At 42.1% G+C, this 15,314-nt stretch overlaps 1 protein-coding gene across 1 annotated transcript in view; it reads right to left on the bottom strand.

Annotated features, from left to right (window-relative positions):
• The window catches only part of NEDD4L (neural precursor cell expressed, developmentally down-regulated 4-like, E3 ubiquitin protein ligase), a 339,833-nt gene that overhangs the window by 44,596 nt on the left and 279,923 nt on the right, over nucleotides 1-15,314 (bottom strand). Inside the window, exons 12-16 of the mRNA XM_023512363.1 lie at nucleotides 12,925-13,059; nucleotides 11,232-11,291; nucleotides 6,540-6,671; nucleotides 5,915-6,034; nucleotides 4,612-4,809 (exon numbers count right to left, since the gene is read on the bottom strand). Of these exons, the coding sequence (XP_023368131.1) occupies nucleotides 4,612-4,809; nucleotides 5,915-6,034; nucleotides 6,540-6,671; nucleotides 11,232-11,291; nucleotides 12,925-13,059 (645 nt within the window). The remainder of the gene's footprint in view (nucleotides 1-4,611; nucleotides 4,810-5,914; nucleotides 6,035-6,539; nucleotides 6,672-11,231; nucleotides 11,292-12,924; nucleotides 13,060-15,314) is intronic.

The raw sequence follows: 15,314 nt of genomic DNA on the forward strand, positions 1-15,314 counted from the left end.
ACACATACATATTTTTGAGACCCAGTCTCACTTTGTTGCCCTTGGTAGAGTGCTGTGGCATCATAGCTCATAGCAACTTCAAACTCTTGGGCTCAGGTGATCCTCCTGCCTCATCCTCCCAAGTTACTGGGACTACAGGCACCTGCCACAAGGCCTGGCTACTTTTTAGAGACAGAAGTCTTGCTTTTGCTCAGGCTGGTCTTGAACTCTCAAGCATAAGCCACCTGCCTCTGCATCCCAGAGTGCTAGTATTATGGGCATGAGCCACCATGCCCAGCCCTAATATATTTTTTAAATGTCGAAGTAGAGGCACAAAATAAATCCACTATTTTGTAGTGTAGTGGAACATGTATAGTATAAATATGCCGAGCAGATTTGGGATTTAGAAGGTCCAAGAAGCTCATAATCTGGTAACTGGTGATTGGTTAAATATGGGCAGAGAGAAAAAGTTGGTAAAAGCTCCTCACACAGTGCTCACTCTGGGCTGGACCAGGTAAAGCCACGACAACTGGGGAACCCTTGGCACTGCACAAAGCCAATTACAGGCCAGGTTTAGAGAAGGCCCAAGGACCACCATTCCACAAGAATGCCCCTCACTGCTCAACTCTCCATGCATGGCTGTCTGCGGCTTAGAATCACATTCTACTGTGAAAGGCAATCAGTCCTTTTGGTAAAAAGCTGGTGGTACAAAGGAAAAAGAAAAAGAAAATTTTAAAAAGTACCAGGGGACAATAGTGGAACATAAAGTAGAAAATAAACTCAACTTCACAGATGTACTAAAATGGCCACTAAGATGTCACAGAATGTGAGGGCCAAAAGGCCTTATATGGGTTGTCTATAAGGTTCGTGTGCAATTGTAAATTGCAGAGTATTTTCAATTGCACATGAACTTTATGGACATCATGTATCATTTTATTATACCAATGATAATCAAAATAATGGAAGAAGGTCTCAGTAATCAAGCTCTATGGGCTAAGGCCAAGGTCACTACTGTCTCCATACTTCCACTGACCCACTCCAGGAAGTGGACATCTCTATAGCTCACCCAGCAGGTGAGTGGCAGAGAGGTTCTGTATATTTGTGACAGATGACTTCAGGGATGACAAGGGGTCAGATATTAATGAGGTCTCAGATTATGCAAATATAAATGAATCAAACAATTAAAATATCTGTTTCTCCCTTTCCTCAGCATAGCAAGACAACTCTTTCCTGATTAACTGCTTCTCTCAATCCAACTGAAAGTGTTTTTAAACAGAACATACAGACTATCATTTCTAAAAAAGGGTTTCCTGGGCGGCTCAAAGGAGTAGGCTGTTGGCCCCATATACCAGAGGTGGTGGGTTCCAACCCAGCCACAGCCAAAAAATGCAAAAAAAAAGGGAGGAGTTTCTAAATTTAAAATATATTATGAATATGAGACTACTGACCTATTTAAAAATAACTGTGCCTTTTTTCCTTTATTTTTTCCAACCTGGAAAAGTACAGCAATCACATCTAGGCTGTTGTGAATTTTATTAGTTTGAATGTGGGTAGAAAATAGACCTGAAACTTAACTACAGTGTAATCTATCTTGCTTTTAAAAATAAGCCAATCCTTCGTCCTATAAAAGCCATAAATATATGAGTGTAATCTATCTTGCTTTTGGTGTAATCTATCTTGCTTTTAAAAAACAAGCCAATCCTTTGTCCTATAAAAGACATCAATATATGAGGACTGGTTGAGGGACTCTTATGTGAAATGCTTGGGACCAGAGGTATTTCAGATTTCAGAATATTTGCATCACATCGTTTCAGCATCCTTAATCTGAAAACCTGCAATTTGAATGTTTCAATAAGCATTTTTTTTTGCCTCACGTGGTGCTCAAGAAGTTTTAGGGTCTGGAGCATTTCCGACTTTCAGATTAGGGCTCTACCCAACGTGGACACACATGCTTTGAGGTATTCCCTCAACAGAAAAAGGGCGAGCTGCCATCTCCCCTCAGCCACCTGGCAGGCTCCACAAGACCTGACCCAGGTGGGGACAAAGCCAGACAATGTTTTTTCCTCTTCTTTTTTGGGATGAGGTCAGGCTTTGCTCCAAATAGACGGCTGACATACTGTCTTCATTATTTCATACTGTGTGTGAAAGGGTGGATTTTATAAATACACTTCATACGGAACCGTGTTCTCTTAACATCTGTAGGGGAAACGTTGCCCTGACTTTTTTTGTGATTCTCACCAATGGGGGGAGCAGGGCTCTTTTCATTACTCTCAACCTGTCCTACAGGTTTTTTTCCTTTTTTTATTATGATGCTCAAATCTCTGAATAGCGAACACTATTCTCTCATTTGTTCTTTCTCTCTTTTAAACTAACAAACCCCCAAACCAACTCCAGACAGACTTTAGGCCCAAAGTTCTCTTTACACTTCCCTCCACCCTTTGCTGAAGGGAACAGGCCGTTCAGAGCATGTCCCCACCGTGGGAATTCTGTGTAGGCCTTCGTTTGGAAGAGATGGCACAGCTGCGTTAGCGCATCTGGGTCGAGTGAAGGAGGGCAGCAACTTGCGGAATTTCCAGTTGTGACCTTAAGGATTCCCCGCGACAGAAGCAGCAAGATATTGTGGTGACAAATTAAAATTTTCAATTAGTAAATCAGTCACAGTAACGAGGATCTGGGTAGAAAGGGACGCGTGGAAATGAAAACTGCGTTTTCTTCAGCCACGATGTAGGGGAATAAATAAAGCCGCTGCCGTTTTAAATAGCTGCCCAGCTGCAATTACACTGCAGTTGTGGTGTGTGAGGCTGCGAAAAGGTTAGGGGATTTGATTACTAAGCCAGGTCGAATTACTAAAATCATAGCTTACGTTGGCAAGCCACAGTGGCTCCATACGCTAATCCATCTGCTTTTATAATATTTACCCCCTATTTCTGGAGCCCCAATTTCTGACTGAGGATTTGAAATCACAGCTGTGCTATAGTCAATGGGAACATGGGCAGGACAGCCACGGGCTCTGCGGCAGTGAGAAAAAAGATGCAGAAACCAATCTCTCTGTTTTCCCAAGAGCTGCCTGTTGCTTACCCTCAAGTCCTGCCCACAAACCTCTAATGTTACCTTCAGACTAAAAGGTGAGAGTCAAATAAACCTGCATGTCAGTGTACGCCTTGGAAGTAGTTACCAGTTTTCCAAATGAATGTCACCAGATGCAAATAATCAATTCTTTCGGCAGGGCCATTCCTTACTTCAAAATAGAAAGGGCTTTTGGAGGGGTTCCCACTAAGGGGTGGTGGGAAACATTTTTGGTTATCACTGTTAGGGTAGGTGGTGACAGTGGCTCTCCGTGGTGGGATGTTTAATGACCCGCAGGTGAAGGCAGTCCTGCCCCAAATGCCAAAATGCCCTCAAGGAGACAAAGTGTACCTTGATCCATAGATTTCTGAGATAGCCATCTAGAGCAATCTCAGCGGACTGAGTTAATACACACTGTAGGCAAAGGGTAAAGCAACAGCCCAGACTGACTTGGTCAAGGCCTTTTCCTGACTATGACACTGGCCTACCAAATGAGCATACTGGGTATTACCACTAACGTGAGAATTTAAAGAGTTCGTCCAGACAGCTATGGCCAATGATAATCTCCAAACTTTCATCAGCCTTCCTGTAACATCAGGCAAAAACAGCAAGATAATATTAGAAGGATTAAGTTAAACTTTGAGTTAAAACTACCCCAAGGTGACATGAGGCACAGGAAGAAAAAAAAACCCACCTGTCTGCAGCATCAAAAATAGCCAGAAATAAGAAAAACAATTTCAGTTTAATTACACGTCTAGGGCGTTATGTAGTAGAAAAATACCAACTGACTTTTAAAAGAATGATACACCACATCGAAAAAGCCATCCCCGGCCCAGCTATGGAAATGAAGAACTGACAGAAACACATAAAGATGTGAATATTCACCTTTGGTTAATCTTGTTTTGCCCAAGTTAGCTCAACATACAGATTCTTTCTTATATATGATTCAGGAGCGCATGAAAGAACAGCATGGTGAGAAAAACCAATTTTGACAAAATGTTCACAATGAAGAGCTGTCAGACTTACAAGCAGAGTCACCAGGACATGGCCTAACCCATGATTAAAGCAATGAACGTGTAGCATGTAAAGGTAAAATACTAATCTGATGTGAACAGCAAAAACTCAAGAGATGAATCAAATGAAGGTGGGTCGTGTCAGAAGAAAAATGCAAAAAGAAACTGATGAAGAAAAAATTGTTTGACAATTGTAATTCCTAATGAAGTTATGTCATGAGATGTGATGCAGTATCATTAAAATCCTAGCACCAGAGAGTGGTAACCTTTTTTCCCCAAATATGGTGAATGATTTCTAGGAGTGCTACGAGCAAAGGCAGTGTCACCTGGCACCAACTCCAAGGACAGCTACCAGCCCAGGTCTCTCCCACCCCCTCCCACCTGCCCACACGTGCAGAGCCAAGAGATGAGTGCTGAGAGACCTTCTGGAGACACATCTGAGAGTTAATGAAATTTCCTCTACAAGAACTCTGACTACTGAGTAAGGAAATAAAGGAATCAACGCCAGACTTCATGATGAAAAAATGGAGCCAAATAAAAGCAGCAGCCTTACCCAGGTTGTAGTCTTTGTGTTATGGTCAATGAAGAAGGGCCGGCCGTTTGGAGCTATCCTCATTTCCCAGCCGGGTGGCAAGAAGCTCTGTGTGACTTTGTGTTGTGGTTTGGGGGAGTTGTAAGGTGATGGCTGTGGGGACTGTGGATTGGAAAGGGTATCTTTCACAGCCCGACGTACGGGGGAATCCTTGGCACCCTAAGGAACAACAATGAGCATTAGAACTCTTTATCATGTGCTATTCCAAGGTGTCAAAATGTACCTGGGTATTGTAGAATGCTCCTCTTTGGGGATGGACACAGGGAAAGCTCCTACAAAACCTGTTTCTGTCATTCATTTACTTTTAAATCCATCTAACTTCACATATTTTTCTGTTGGTTAAACACACTGTAACCTGAAGTACTTATAGCTACCATCCTTTGGTAGCCATTCAGTACATACCAAAATCACTGTGTTGTATCAGCATTATGCATGGAGATTGTACACAGACTGGAGTGGAACGTGCCTCTGCTCTGAGCGAGCTCACAATCTAACGAAGAATAGGTTGGCAAGTCTTAGAGCACAAAAAGAGAGACCTGTTTCAATGCAGACAACCCCCTGGACTCTCACAGTTGTTACCCAGGACATTTATATTAGAGTTTGGAAGATTGTTTATTAGCCAGTCCCACTTATCAGGATCTTGACCCAGGGCAAGGAGAAACCCATAGCTGTCCCTAAGACACAGGCAGATTTAGGACCCCAAACGTTTATTCTTTGGCTTCTCTCTCTTGACATTTGTGATGTTAAAGGATGGCACTTAAACAACACAAACAGGACAGAGAGCACAGCAGATGCCCAGCATGACTCGGAGATGCAAGTATGCATCAGAAACACCATGCCCACACAATGAAAAGACCCTACAAGTCAAAAGAAAAAAAAAATGATCAAAGCAATAGCTACGTTTGAAACTCAATATAAGCACTGCATTTGAAGGAGTTATTATGCAATTCTAATGAAGTAACAGGCAGGAAGGAGCAAAACACAACGAGAATGGTGAAAGTCCCGAGGAGAGAGTGCCCACGTCCAGCACAAGTCACCATGGCCGCAGCCAAATGAGAATGAGAACTGGGTGAGAGTCCAGGAATGTTAACTGGGCGAGACAGAGAAGCATGTGGTCAGGCCGCACAAGGACACCCCTCGCCACCAACACAACGACTGATCAGAGAGCACGGTGGCTGCAAAACGGAAGTCAAAGTTTAGAGAGAAGAAAGGATGAGAAGTCACAGGACAGAGTGACCCCAGTTAGAGGATGGAGCCTTCTCACCTCCAGTGGGGCAGATAAAGTTACTGTTGGCGAACTGAGGCTACGAGGTCGGCGGATCTGAGGCTCGATTAGATGGTTGTTACTGTTTGTGGCTGATCCGGACGCACCGTCTTCTGCAAGCTATTTTGGAGGCAAAAACAAGTTAGCTTCACAGGAAGGTCTCCCTGCCTGTGCGATTAGGAGTGTGAGCCCAAACAACAACACAGCAGCAATAATAAGAGGGCTGGCCTATTCAACGCGTGGAGGAAATAATTAAACATAATAATGGGGGAGAGGATGGGGAAACACTCAAGGGAGATAAAAATGAATCACCAGCCCAGCATAAAAACTAGCCTCAGATAAAAGGCGGGGAATGGGGTGGGGGAGCTACATATTGCGATAGCCTCTTGCTTCAAAAATAGTGTACACGTCACATTTTAAAACTGTATTCAGGGGTAGACTGATTTGAGGACCAAACTCTGCCTTAAGCAATTACGATTCTTAAAATAATGCATGTCCTTTGTTGAGAAAGCTTTTTTCCAACATGGGTCTTTGAGAACAATTCGTAAACACCAGGAACAGGAAGCAGGGCATATCACTTTGGCTTGTAAGACCTGTGATTTTAGTTGTATGGTGATCTTCGTACCTGCATGATAGGTCGAGTCCAAGTTGTGGTTCGATTGTTATGATTGACATAGTATGTGCGCCCCTTAGCATCTTTTCTTTCTTCCCAGCCTGAAGGTAGGCCCGGCGTGGTATGTACATAGGCCACTGATGGCTGTTTGTGCAAGAAATCATTATTATTTAATAACTTGCATTTGTTCTCTCATCAGTTTCATATAGTCACGTACACCCAGATTATTATTTTTTCTAGACAAAGTAATTCTATTTATAAAGAAAACATTTCAAAGAGTGTCTGGAAAAGAGCAATAGATTTCCAATAGCTTTAAATTATACAGCTGAGGGTTCTTAATTCGTACAGAATTCAGTTCTAAGACCTCTAAACATGACAGGCTACTGCTTTAGGTGCTCGTAGGAAAGGGAAACCAATTTCATCTAGTCTAGTTACTAAATTTCACTGCCAAACAGGGAGAGCTTCAAAGTATTTCAAACTATTCAGTGTTACCGTCCACTGAGCAGGATGTTCTGAATGTTTCCCCCCATCCAGCTGCCATGAGGGGCTCTCCGAGCTCCTAAATTTCTCCCCTCAGCTTAGAACCTCATACTGTGGTTGTCAGGGCAAAAATTAAAAACCCAACAGAGAGCCCCTTCTCTAGGAGGCTAGCAGACATGTGGTGACTAGTAGGCACATAATCCTAAGGGCCACCCAGGTCATTTGCATGCCCCAGCTTGGGGAGTCCCTTGGCCTCCTGAGAATTCCCAAAGAGCCTTATACCTGATGCTGGGGTGACCCCAGTCCACTGACAGGGTATGTCTGAAGGATGAACAGAGAGAGGCAGTCTCTGCGTTTTAGACATGGTCACTGTAGAGGGACATGTTTGGACAGTCCCAGCTAGATCACAGAAGGATGCCTAAGGCTCTGAGAAATGCAGGCTGGATGGAGAAATGTTGGCATTGGGATGGATGCTGGAGATCAGGGCTGTCCCAGGAAGTTCTGGACACACAGGTCCACACAGGGGGGGGGGGGGGCTCAGAAACCAGAAGCCAACCACAGCTGTGCCAAGACTCCCAGGGGAATGGGAAAGGAACAGAAGCCCAAACATAAGAAATAACCTATCCGTGAGGTTACAAAAGGAAGCTGCTGTTCTCTGAGGACACTCCTATCCCTAATTAGGATCTTCTCCTGAGCCTCCAGGTATTTTAGCAGGTGCCATTTTGATATTAGGCTGAGGATATAAATTTCCTCTGAAACTAACTTCTTCCTGTATTTATGGTATTTCTTCTGTTCACTATGAACTTCACCTTGGTGAAGAAAGTCACTCAGAGGACCCTAAGACCTTGAATTAGATACCACCCAGTGATTTGGGGACTCCGTCCACAGAGATGTGATATTCTATTTCACAAGTTTAACAGCGTATTTCATGAAGCAGATGATTTTTACTTTATCTGTATGTAACTCCTTGACGTTTTTCCAGGTAATGTGCTAAAGGCTCCATAAAGATAGTTCCAAGACTCTGATCACATGGCTTTCTGGATCCAGGTGTGGAGATTAAACAAGAGCAGAGAAGACTTAACCCCTTCAAGAAAGCTAACGGCAGATAAATTAGTGTATGGCCCCCTCCTGTCCCTTTTCCAGCCATGACACTTAAAACAAAAGAGTCATTTCTAGGCTACCTTGACGTGGACACTTAAAAAAGTCTACTCTGCTGAACAAAGTTTATAACCCAGGTTAGTTGTCAATATTTCTGGCAAACTACATGCCATCAAGTTTGGACCAACTATTGTCTATGTGACTGACCAAAAATGCTTTGGTTAAATGGAATGCTAAATAGAATTTATTTTTCCTCCCTCCCTCTGAGCTATTTTTTGGGACAGGCAATTAGTTTTGATTTCAGAAAACTCAGTTCTAGAAACCCTGAAGGATAATTTTAAAGGGTGGCAGCATCCCTGGACAGGATAATTACGAAGCAGATTGATCACTTCGATGTGTCACAGATAATCTCAGAAGTGAATTCTAAAGCTCTACGTAACCAGGTTACTTTCATAGACCCATAGTTAAAGGACTAATCAGTCTATCAAACATTACTAGGATAGTGGAGAACACTGAATTTGATTAAAATATTCATTCTCCCCTCTATTGAGAACTGAACCAGCAACCTGCAATTTAGTTGCATTTATGCAAGATGGTGTTCTCAAGGTGGCTTTTTATTTTAATTTCAGTGTTCTTTCCAAATGACCACATAGAACAACCTGTGCTGATGATTCCATTTGTGACTTAAAACCTGGCCCCCCACCCCACATGGCTAGTGAAGAGAGCAGGACACAGCTCCCAGAGACAGCCCCTGGCAGGGGCTGCCCCTGGAGCCAAAATCAGACTTCTGCTTTGTGCCAACGTGCACGTCCCAGGCTCAATCAGGTAACAAGTAACAAGTTACAAACTGCTAGTTAGCTCAGCATTTCCCAGCCTTCCATCTGCAGACTGAATATGGACAAGTAGGCAAGAACCAGAGCTGCAGAGTGGCTCCATTACATTCATTAAAACAAAGACTCCAATTACTAAACTGTCAGTGTGTTAAGATGCTTTTAAAAAGGACCACTCTGACACTGACCATCACAGATTCTTCAAGACCTGCCACACTGGTGCCTGTGGATGCCTTTAGAATATACACGGTGAAGACAGAGAGGACTGTGCTGCCCCTCTGCTTCTGCCGCACAGGGAGGGCCCTGGCTTAGCCTTCCATCAAGAGGCATTTATCTGCCTTAAATCAAAGGACTGTGGTTTTTCAAGGGAAGAATCGGGGCCTGTTCATCACACTATGGGAACAAAAGAAAGCACTGGAAGACACACATACCAGGATGGTCACCGCAGCACTGTGCATAGAGCTGGGGGTGGGGGGTGGGGGAAGAATAGTGGTGGCTGACGTCCTTCAGTATGGAAAAATTAAATAAAACCATGGTGCACTCACATCACTGGATATGATGTAATTATTAGTATGTCGCAGAAAAATGGACATAAATTAAAAAAAAATCAAGGTGCTGAATAATCTGTATGTGACATATAACTTTTCTAGAATAAAGTAAAGGAGACAATGCACGCACATGTGCATACACATGTATACTGTGAGCACACAGATGGGGAGAGACACATCCCAGGGTAGTTCCGGCATAGGGTGATGGAAGGTGCCAAAAAAAGAAAAACCATGTTAAAAGAGAGCTAGAAGAGACAAAGGCAAGGACATTCAGGACAGAGCACATGGAAAAACATTCAGAATACAGTAGAAGGGACACAGATGTGACCCTTTCAAGCCTATCTAGATATAGGGAAGGCAAAACATGACAGCAGGAGCTCCTGTGGTCAAGTCTTGAAAAACTGAAAGAGAAAGCAAACCTGTATTTTAACTCACTGATGAGGAGGGGAGAGTACAAGCAAGAAGGCAAGGAAAGCGTTGTCTCAAGAGCCACCTGGTCCTGCTAGGTAACTGTAACCATGGAGCCTGGTGCTGTAATAATTCAGCTATCCTTCATTTACTGCATGAGATATCATAATACTCCAAAGCTATCTCAGGTTGCAAGGCCAATAAAATGCAAAAATGGGTGATACAGAGAAGATATTCATCAGCACTGAATTCTACCAAAATCATTTCATCAGATGATCCTGCCTACCTTGTAGATCTGCTGCTCCCATAGAAATTACTAGCGCACAGTAGGAAATACACTTGTTCACTTAGAACTCTGTGAATTTTTCTGAAGGCTGGCTCACCATGAAGACGTGAATTTCACATAAGCCACTGTAGTTCAATACCTTAAGCTGAGCTGATTGTTACGATTGCAATTTGATTTTCCTCTGTACAATACTGAGCACTAAATGCTAACAGTGTAACTGAATTGTTCCTTTAAGTCATCAACCTCCAGGTAATCAGCAATTGTATATACGTAAGCAAAGTTATTCACAAGTAATGAACAGTTACAGCAAATACAACAAAGGTGAAACAAGGAAATTCTTCAATAGGTATAGCAACACAAAGAATAATAAACCTGCCTTTAGAGATTAAGTAGAAAACAGGCAATTAAAATACACAGTCAAATACTATAGATTATTCAAAATAATGCATAAGAATAACAGTTGGTTTGGTGAAACACCGATATTTCTAGATTCCTTAAATATCTGAATTATGCCCCATTGTAGAACTATATGAAATTTTGTTTATTTCTGTGAGTAGAGCTCCTGGTGGCAGGAAAGCCCAGTGGTTCATGCTGGAGACACAAAAAAGTCTAATCTTCTATTGAAAATGAGGCCTGGAAGATACGGAGAGAACAGTTCTGAGCAACTGGGCATCGCACAATCTCATGCAATTCTTGTGGCTTCTCTGATTATCTTACAACCAGATTATTGTGCCCAAGCATTTTAACAAAAAAGGAAAATCTCACCAAGAGTACAAAGACTGAAAGCAAAAATATATTCTAAATGGTCAAATTATACACATTTAACCAAAGCCTGTCAGTATTCCTAATAAAACTATATGGGACTAAAAATCATTCTATTTTACCCAATACCTTTCAACAATCTGAAAATGAGAAGTTTAAAAATAAGAAACAGGTACAGCCTGCATCACAAAGAAGCTGGTCTCACTTTAAAAAGGACACGAATATTCACCACCACATAAAACATTACAACAGCCCCCACTTTGGTCACGAATGTCTGATAAAGGATCATTACCGTTGTCTCCTCACCACCTGTGACAGTTGATGACCGTGCTCTCCTAGTTGGGGCACTGGGCTGTGAATGACAACTCACATCAGTGAAATGGCACTTAGGGGACAGCCCATGGTTTAATGCAATAGGAATCACTGCTGTGGCAGCATGGAAAGGCAGGTGACGTGAGATTGGAACCCTTAAAATCAAACTGAGCTGAGCAGTCACTGATGACCAGTAGAGAGGGAAGGCAGGACCCCAACACCGAGCCACCCCGAGGAGGCTCAGGCTGCATCCTCAATCCGGGTGAAAAATGACCATGTCAACAAAGTGAGCTGTCCAGTTAGGGAAAAATGGAAAGCCAGTCTGGTTTGGACCCTACTGTTAAGTAATAGCAGATTCTTACATCTGCCACACTCAAAACCGAGGGGCACTGGTGATCAGTGAGTTTACGGCACTGCAGAGGACAAGGAAAAAGGAGGAATCATCAGTTTCCAGGAGAGTGAGCTCTCTGGCAAAGAAAATTGATATCGATTTTGAAAAAGAAAGAAAATACCATTAATTCAAGGAAAATCATAGATGTCATTGGGTTGAAAAGGATCCTGCCCAGGACATCACAGCTGACTGTTCTGTTCTGGGGGTGGGCTGGGGAGCTGTACTGAAACCATCCCAGAAAGGACGCTTTTGCCAAGCTTATTCACTAGTTTATCTGCTTTCAGTTTACAATTAAATTTATTATTTTGACTGCTGACTTGGACTACTATCCTCTTAATTCATTTTTTAAGCATTAAAGAAACTAAAACCTAGACAAAAATAGCCTTTGAAGTTAAGCAAAAATGTATACAATAAGACACTGTGATTTCAGAAACCTTAGATATACTTTTTCCTCTTCAAACTCATACAAAACAAAACATTGACTGCAAAAATGATCAAGGTTTTGTAGCAATAAAAAACATTGGTCAAGGTCAAATGTCAAACCGAACATCTAAAAACCTCACAATATTTTCACCTCCTAAAGAAGAAATACATTTATGTAAAATTTCTTATTTTTTAACGTGTATATCAAACATCTCCCACGGCAGTTCTGGCTTGCCTTCCAATGGGAATATTTATTCCTCAGTGTATCGGATGTTATTAAACTCTTTACATGTCTAAATCTGCTGACTGACAGCTATTAAAATGATGGAAGAGTGGGAAAAAACTATAGCTAATTCTTTGGTCAGTAGAGCTGCCTTTAAAGAGAAGGTACAAAGGCTTTGTGGAGTCAAGAGTTTAAGCCATTAAATATATTTTAAAAAGTTCAAGCCATGAGCAGAGAAAGGAATATGCGGCCAGCCACCCACAAGAGTTCTTCCTGCTTAAAGAGATCAGTGTATTTTCAAAAGCACAGGTCACTGCAGCAAGGCTGTAGTAACTGCGTAAAGTACAAGGAATCATTAACGTACCAAGTAGTTTAAGTAAGTACACCAAAACTGGTATCAATTTGGGTGAAAAAACTAAAGCAACAGAAGTGCTAGCATTTTAGAGACTTTAGTGGCAAAGACAATTCTTTGTACTGAACATCCACTCTCCTTGAGCGACTTCCCAGGAAATTTTAAAATGTCTCATTTATATGGTAAATGGATTTTGACAGGAAAAACTCTTTTCACAGCAGCCCAGATGATTTTACGTAAGTGCCTAAAAAGCCAGCTGATGACCGGAAATTAGCAATGGTTACCGGTGGTAGATGGGCCTGTTCTGCAACCGCGTCCGTGACACTGCAGGACCTCAACCGCGAGGAGGGCTCTCTCTGCTGAAGGGGAGGACGAAACAGGAAGCAACAGAAACACAGCCTTAGAGATGGGCCTCGTTGGTTTCACAAATAAATCCCTCGATCCCAAGCATCGCTCTTCAATATTAGGAGGAAACTAAATGAAACATCTTTTCACGGCAATGAGAGCCATCCCTTAAAAAGGTTAAATTATCTTCCACTTTAATTTTCACTGGAATTTTGATTGGTCCTTAGAATTCGTCACAAAAATGATAGAAAGAGACCCAAACTTTGGGAAGAGACTCTACAAGGCCCTGCAGCACACTGGTGGTGCTTTGTACATAGAAACCCGAAGGTGGCTGTCTCGTCTCCTGCAGTGGGATGCAATCTCGGGGTAAACTGTAATGTGATAGGAACTGAGGGAAAGAGAGGAAGAAACAGTGGTCTGTGGCTTCTCAATGTCTACTAGCACAACTGAAAAAAATCAGCTGGATCCTATGTCTAGAGGAACTCAGCTATCATCTCGTCCTCCCTCTGCAAGATCAGGTATCTATCAATTTAGCTTCTGAATGGAGTCCAACTCGTACGGATAGCAATGAACGAAACAGTGAAGTCATGCTAAAAAAATTATCTAACGTAGTAATATGTAATATTCCTCCACTTGTTGGTATTAGTCTATGTGGCTAAATAAAACCCAACAGATACAAAGAAAGATCAGCAGACGACACAAAGACCACACAGAAGCCAGGGGTCTCCTATTATTAATAGCAGACTTATCAGAAGTACAGGTTTGCAGTATTTAGTAACTTTTAGGATTTTGCAGTGGTAAATAAAATGGGATACGGTCGAGGCAAGACTCTGTGGTGGGGCTGGGAGACAATCCATGCCTTTCTACACTGGTTTGTGTGACAAAGTCACTCTTCTGTAACAGTTCATGCTATTGTCCTTGAACATGGACTGATTCTGGAGAGAGTCAGAGAAACTGGAGAAGAGGCCCATGTTCAACTCTCTCCGAAAGTAGTTAACACATTGAGAAAACAGTACAACACTCCACATGGGTCTTGAGGCTAGCGTATGAGTCTAGAAATGCAGGACCTCCCCACACAAATAACCAGGAATACTAACTTACTGCTGAAGAAATTATTATAATGTTTTTCAAGTGGTTGATTAAAGGTGCTGACTGCCATGATTGCTGTGAATATATGGCCTCATTACTTAAGTTGTTGCCCTAGTAACAATTCACCACTTCAAATATTCCATATATGCAATCTCTTTTATCCTATCTATTTAAGTGCTCAATTTTCATCTAAAAGTAGTATTTCTCTTTTTGAAAAATATTCACACAATTTTAATTAGTATTCATATTAACTGAGCAATCACTGCAACTCATACAACAGTGGGCCCATGGTGTCTATAAAAATACCATATTCGAAAACATGATAGTTTTGTAAGGACTTACTTGCTTTCATATTTTATGCAGTCCTCCTAGCACTTATATTTGATATGGTCATCATAATCACTTTTTTTTTTTGACACAGATCTCACTATGTCACCTTTGGTAGAGTGCAGTGGCGTCACCGCTCAGCAACCTCAAATTCTTGGGCTTAAGTGATTCTCTTGCCTCAGCCTCCCAAGTAGCTGGGACTATAAGGTGCCCACCACAATACCTGGCTATTTTTTTGTTGCAGTTGTCATTGTTGTTTAGCAGGCCCAGGCTGGGTTTGAACCTACCAGCTATGGTGTATATGGTTGGCAGTGCTGAGCCTATAATCACTATTTTTTCTAGGATGCCATTTGCAGTAGAGGGACTACCAAATTTACATGTTTAAGTTCACTTTATTGAGAGACTGAGATTGCATTTGCTCTTAATTCTAGGTACAAACAGGAATTTTCTTTGGGTGATCACTGCACAGTTTTGAACTGTCAAACACTGAGGTCTTCATGGCTGAAACTGATGCTTCTCTTTGGGGCTCAGTCCCACCTGAAGCTTCTATGTGTTTCTACGATGGTTGAGAACCTAAGTTCAAATGCGACCCGATGTCAGTCTCACAGTAGTCAATTTCACAACCTTTCTTAAGGGTTCATACTCTGGGACTTAAGAGATGTCTTCTACTTCCCATTCAAACCTGGTCTTAGATGGGCCATGTCAATGCCATGCCCTTGTCTGTGAACTGAGAATGATAAAGCATGCAGAGAGTGGCCTAAGAGCACTGATTAGGAGGCCAGACAGCTCTTAACTTCCACTCTGAAATACCAGCTTTGTGATGTAGAAATATTTTTGTGGGACTTTTGGCCAGGAAGAAATTCTATGAGATTCAAGCTAATAATTATAGAAGTCATGAGATCTATTCCTTTGT

Source organism: Otolemur garnettii, unplaced genomic scaffold (genome assembly GCF_000181295.1).
Source record: "Otolemur garnettii isolate 467f Iridium unplaced genomic scaffold, OtoGar3 scaffold00027, whole genome shotgun sequence".
In the NCBI taxonomy this organism is placed as follows: domain Eukaryota; kingdom Metazoa; phylum Chordata; class Mammalia; order Primates; family Galagidae; genus Otolemur; species Otolemur garnettii.